This window comes from Helicoverpa zea, chromosome 26, assembly GCF_022581195.2.
Source record: "Helicoverpa zea isolate HzStark_Cry1AcR chromosome 26, ilHelZeax1.1, whole genome shotgun sequence".
Taxonomy (NCBI): domain Eukaryota; kingdom Metazoa; phylum Arthropoda; class Insecta; order Lepidoptera; family Noctuidae; genus Helicoverpa; species Helicoverpa zea.
Window position 1 is genome coordinate 4791875 of NC_061477.1, and position 6119 is coordinate 4797993.

At 34.4% G+C, this 6119-nt stretch overlaps 1 protein-coding gene across 1 annotated transcript; it reads left to right on the plus strand.

The window, feature by feature from the left end:
- The first annotated feature begins 724 nt into the window (after nt 1-724).
- On the plus strand, nt 725-6119 carry LOC124642988. Its single transcript, XM_047181817.1, has 2 exons — nt 725-2290; nt 5924-6119. The coding sequence occupies exons 1-2, from the start codon at nt 1516-1518 to the stop codon at nt 6112-6114; spliced, it is 966 nt and encodes a 321-aa protein (XP_047037773.1). The 5' UTR covers nt 725-1515; the 3' UTR covers nt 6115-6119.

The following is a 6119-nucleotide window of genomic DNA, read 5'->3' on the forward strand; positions in this document are numbered from 1 at the left end:
TGCTTTAGTTGGTACTTACGTAGTGTTAAAAGTTATTTTTTGCTTTTTATAGGGTTTAGCGTTTTTAACCTTTTGTCATACTAATTGCGTACTTTTTTTGGGTCGGGGGTTTTTTTAAATTTATAATTTAATTTTTGGGTTTTTGAGTTCCATCAAAGTAAGTAGTGGAATTCAGTGTCAAAATGTTCAACTTTAATCTGAATTATATTAATTATTGTACTAACAAACAATGGAAGTTTGATTACAAAACTTATTTAGACAATGCTTAGAACAGACGCCAAAGACATTGCATAAATTAAACATAGGCAAGCGATGAGTCTAGGGTAAAGAAAACAGAACCTTCATTTCTTTATTTACGTTAGCATTGAAATGGAATGGATAACGTTTTATGAAGCTTTTTGAATGAATGTTGATTTAGCATTTGGTGGTATTTTATAATAGGCAAAGATAAGCACTGTTTTAATTGTGTCAATGTCATTGTAAAACAGAGTTCAGTGTGTTATTTTTAGGTACACCAATGGAGTTTAAAAATCCCTTAATTTTAAAATACTCAGTTCAATTATAGGGTTCGGACTTTCGGAAATCAAGATTACATACTGTAGGTTTCCAGGTAGGTTTGTATTCTTGGTCAGGCTTTAACGTGAAGTATGTTATATGGAACAAAACCAGCAGCAATTAGGACCGATAAATTAAGTCTTCATCTTGATCCGTGATTTAATATTTTAGAAAAATAGTTATTTATTGATAATCGTGTTTAAAATCGTGTAATATAGTTAATAAGTGTATGTAACAGTGTTGTTAATATGTTATTGTCGCAAATATTGAAAATCCAAAGCAAATGTAATTGAGTGAACCAGCTGTCAAACGGACAATTTGAAATCTGGGGAGTATTTTGTTTTTCTTTTATAATATTATTGTATCTCTGTGTTTATACACTATACAAACCACTTAAGTACACTGCTCATTGTTATGAGCAACGTCCCTCCACACACATCGGCTCAGTTACTGTCTCCTTCTGCTTGACAATATTGTGGAAGCAGAATCGACGACGTTAACGTTCGCCGCAGACATTCAAACACTTCAATTATTTAATATATACACTCATACAACTACTAAGTATAACTATACTTTTCCATGATCAATCCTTCAATGTATTTCTATTAACTTCTGTTCTGTGTCAAACTTACAAACCAATTCCTTTGTTTGTACATAGTCAGTTTCACTTTTGTTTTTTCTAAATAAAGTCAAACTTTTGTGTTTAATGTAATCTTCCTTAACTGTAGTCACATAACTTGTTTAAAAAATATTTTTTAATATTTTAATATTAATTCACCCTACCCACTTTAATTTTTATTTTTAGTTAAATTTTCTTATGTGTTTTTTTTTCTTCTTTTTCTACTAGTTCTCATTCTGTTCACTATTGCTCTTCCCTGATTGTGTCCTAAGAAACATATTTTGCCTGCCACTAAGCTGTTTCCTGTCACATTTCAGATAACTGAACTCAAAGTTTACAAAATGACAACCAGGAGGGCCGCTATCAAAGACTTGGAGGACAAGCTAAGGGCCACTCTAAAGGATCTTGAGGCATCAAGAACACTGTGTAATCAGTTACTGCAGGAGAGGGAGGACAGCGAGGTGGAAGTGAAAAATGTTGTCGACAAAAACACAGTCCTAAAAAATGACCTGGCCGAGCTGCACATACAGCATATGGACCTTCTAGACCAACATAACCAACTTCAGGCATTTGTATCATCTTTTCAGGAATGTAGTGAAACACATGAACTTACTTTGAGACGTATAACTGATCTCGAGCTTGAACTAAGTGAGGCCTACAAGAAAATATCTTCATACGAGTCTGATTTAGCTAGGGATCAAACTTCTGACACCCTCAATCGTTTCACTAAGTTGGTAGGAAGTACCACAGCTGTGAGCAGCTCTGCTGCAATTATAGATCTGACCGGTGATGATACCATCACACAATGTCCTGTAGTATTAAGTAATAAAAAATTTAAGAAGTATATTAAGTATAACAAAATTATTAGGAAGTGCCGTTTAGCATTAAAAAAACAAAGCAGGGTAAAAAACTGTGTTAATCTTAGAAGAGATAGGGTAAAGCTAGTCCAACAATTAAAAACCTGTTCTCTTGAGCTAGAAAATTGCCAAGTTTCTCATGACTTAGACATAAAACAGTTGCATGAACAATTAATTGTGAAAGAAAATTTACTATCTGATATTTTCAGGAAATATGAGGAATCTCAACACGAACTGAGTATGCGCTTGTTGCAGGCTGGTAAGCTAGTGGATCTGGTGAAATACAGTGCAGAGAGATATGAGTCACTAACTACTAATCTTTCCTGTACCCGTGCTCACCCAATCCCAATCCCTGAACCCCGGCCTGTTACTACATTACTAGACCCCCCTCATACTGTTCCAAGCATTCACAACACTAAGCAACACAAGTCAGTCTTATTTACAGATAAATTTGGTAAAGGTTTTGGCTCATTTATTCAACACTCACTCCCACAAGAACATATTGTAACTAGTTACTGTTACCCAAACCTACACTTCAACAACATAATAAACAAGATAGTTAATACACAGTTTGATGCTAACACTACACTAGTTCTTTTGATAGGCAACAGTCTTGATGTAATTAAAAGTGACATTGCTAATGGTATCAACACCTTATTAAAATTAAATTTAAAAAGCATTATGATTTGTGCACTTCCATATTCTGATTGTTTTTCTGACACTCAAAATAGTTATGTTCATACTCTGAACAATTTTATATACACATTGACATGCTGTCATAGGGACAAACTATTATTCTTTGACACTAACAAATTTGTTAGTGAATTTCATTTGAGTAGGGAAAGTATGTTTTTCCCTAATAAATATAAAGATAATATAGCTACATTGATAGCATATAATATTAACATTGTCATAGCCAACAATATGACAAAATGTAGGATAAGCGACGAGCCAGTATTGACTAGTTATTCTAACAATACTGTGATTGATTGTTTAAACTAGATTCTCAGACAATAGAAAAGCGTAGCGACAACCTCATCCTATTTCATCAGAATGTAAACCGCTTTTCTGGCAAAATATTAGATATTGAACTTTTAACTGATAAGTTTTCTATAGATATACTATGTCTTTGCGAGACATGGCTCAAGCCTGAGAAAATGTTATTTAATATTAATAATTTCAAGGTTGCTAGTGTATTTAATAGGGTAACTGCAGAGGGTGGGGGTACATTGATATTGTGTAAAAATAATTTAAAATTTAAGGATAGAAGCGACATTACTTCGAGCTCTGTTGATCGCCTGTGCGAGGTAGCATGTGCAGAAATAGGAAGTCATTTATTCTTATGTGTATATAGACCACCAGCAAGTACCTTTTCATTATTTCTTACAAATATGGAGGAAATACTTAGGAAGATTTTTAAATCAAATAAACTAGTTTTCATTTGCGGTGACTTTAACATAGATATATCTTCTGAATCTTCTGATAAATATCAACTGTTATCTCTATTTCAATCTTTTAATTTAAAACATTTGTTTAATGAACCCACTAGAATTACACCATCTTCAAGTTCATATTTAGACAATATTTTTACAAATTGTGTGGTTCAGCATTCTTCCATTATTGCTGGTGTGAGATCGGATCACTTGGGGCAGCTTGTTAGCTTTCCTGCTAATAAAAACACTCCGTCAAGCATAGTAATAAAATACAGACAACTAACAGACAGAACCTTAGAAACGTTTAAAAATAATGTTGTCAATAAATTATGCAGTAGTTTTAAATCAGAGGACTCGAATACTAAATTTAATAAGTTATTTAACACACTTTGTCTAGAATTTAATAAATCATGTCCTATTAAGAAACTAAAAATCGACAATAAATTAAAATTCAACGAATGGTGTACAAAAGGGATTAGGATAAGCAGAGATGTATTGTATAACCTGTACCAAGAAAAATCAATGACATCTGATAAATCTTTTCATGATCATGTACGGAACTACTCTAAGGTATTCAAAAGTGTATGTATTCTTGCAAAGTCTAAATCAATTAGTGACAGAATAACTAAATCGGATAATAAAATAAAAACCGTTTGGAAAATAATAAATGCGGAAACGGGTCAAATTAAAGTCCGGGATACCGAACTATCGTTAACGATTAATGATGCAACTGTGTCGGATAATGTGCAGGTTGCTAACGCGTTTGATAATTTTTTCTCTAATGTACCAGTAGAGGTTACTAAATCACTTAACTCGTCCTCTACACTTGCAGAGTCATTACTAAAACAAAATTTTACTAAAGAAGTACCGGATTTCGGATTCCATTACATAACTTTTAATACAGTAAAAAAAGCTTTTAAAAACCTTAATTTAAAAAAAACGGAAGACTTATGGGGCATCTCTGTTAAAGCCCTGAGCTCCGTGATTGACAATATTGCACCAATACTCAGTCAAATCTTTAACTCATGTATAGATGAAGGCACCTTTCCTGATTTGATGAAACACAGTAAGGTCATTCCAATATTTAAGTCAGGTTGTAAGAAAAATCCGTCAAACTACAGACCCATTTCTATTCTCCCGGCTCTAAGTAAAATATTCGAAAGGATCATGCTTGATCAGATGTTAAACCATTTCAACTTAAACGATATACTGCACGACCGTCAATTCGGCTTTACAAAGGGTAGGTCCACTACGGACGCAAGTGCGCGGTTAGTCACTCAGATTTTGGAAGCCTGGGAGAGTTCGCAGGATGCCGTCGGTATTTTCTGTGATCTCTCCAAGGCGTTTGATTGTGTGGACCACGATACACTCATTTCTAAACTGAGACACTACGGCATTCGTGGAAAATCTCTTGAACTTGTCCGGTCTTAATTATCCAACAGACAGCAAAAAGTGGATGTCTGCGGCTCAACATCTTCGGGGACAGTTGTAAAAATGGGCGTGCCTCAAGGCTCTATACTGGGTCCATTTCTGTTCCTAGTTTATATAAATGACCTTCCATTTGTGTTGTCTGATATTTCGGATGTTATTTTGTTTGCGGATGACACTTCCCTTGTCTTTAAAGTTAAGCGTAAGAACCCCAATGTTAGTCACATTAATGAAAGCCTAGAAATTCTCTCCAAATGGTTCGCAGCCAACAATTTATTATTAAACGCTTCCAAGACTAAATGTCTTAAGTTCTGTTTGCCTAACGTCACTGCGGTTGAAACAAATATAATGCTCGATAAGAGCAAATTAGAGTTAATTAACAATACAGTATTTCTGGGCATTACCATTGACAGTAAATTGCAATGGGGTCCCCATATATCCTCCCTATCAGGGCGACTTGGTTCTGCTGCTTTTGCAGTCAGAAAAATCAGACAACTGACCGATGTAGCTACGGCCAGGCTTGTATACTTCGCCTACTTCCATTGCGTGATGTCATATGGCATTTTGCTATGGGGGGCAGCGGCTGATGTCCAATCAATTTTTGTTTTGCAAAAAAGGGCGATCCGAGCGATCTATGGCATGGGCTCTCGCGAATCTCTTAGAGAATTCTTTAAGGAAATTAATATACTTACTTTACCTTCCTTGTATATTTTTGAAAATATTATGTTTGTTCGCAAAAACATCCATAAATTCACAGTTAAAAGTGACATTCACCAGATAAATACACGTAACAAACATAAATTAGTGGTTCCCAAGTTTAGGCTAACAAAAACAAATAAGTCGTTCTTAGGGAATTGTGTACGTTTTTATAACAAGCTACCTAAATGTATCCTTGATCTCACTGATAAAAAGTTTAAGAATGTAGTTAAAAACATTTTGATTAAAAAGGCGTATTATAAAATTCAGGATTACATTAATGACAGTGATGCCTGGCGTTAAATTAATATTGTTTTTTCTTTTTCTCTGCACATGTGGCTTCCCCGGCGACTGGGACACGGGAGTGCCTCCGCCCAGACCAGCCAAGCCCAAGCCAGCAAGACCCCAAATTGCATTATATAATAACTTGGTTACCCAATATATTTTTACTTTGAATTGTATAAATTATTTTTCGAGTAACGATTGCACTAAAATTATTTTGTATAATTTATTAATACATTTTTAGCTCAA

What these genes read in the sequence shown, in the direction of transcription:
- LOC124642988 (XM_047181817.1), top strand. Translation starts at nt 1,516, where the DNA reads ATGACAACCAGGAGGGCCGCTATCAAAGACTTGGAGGACAAGCTAAGG. An exon ending in TATGCGCTTGTTGCAGGCTG is followed by an intron (nt 2,291 to 5,923) that starts GTAAGCTAGTGG and finishes TTCTCTGCACAT; the next exon opens with GTGGCTTCCCCGGCGACTGG.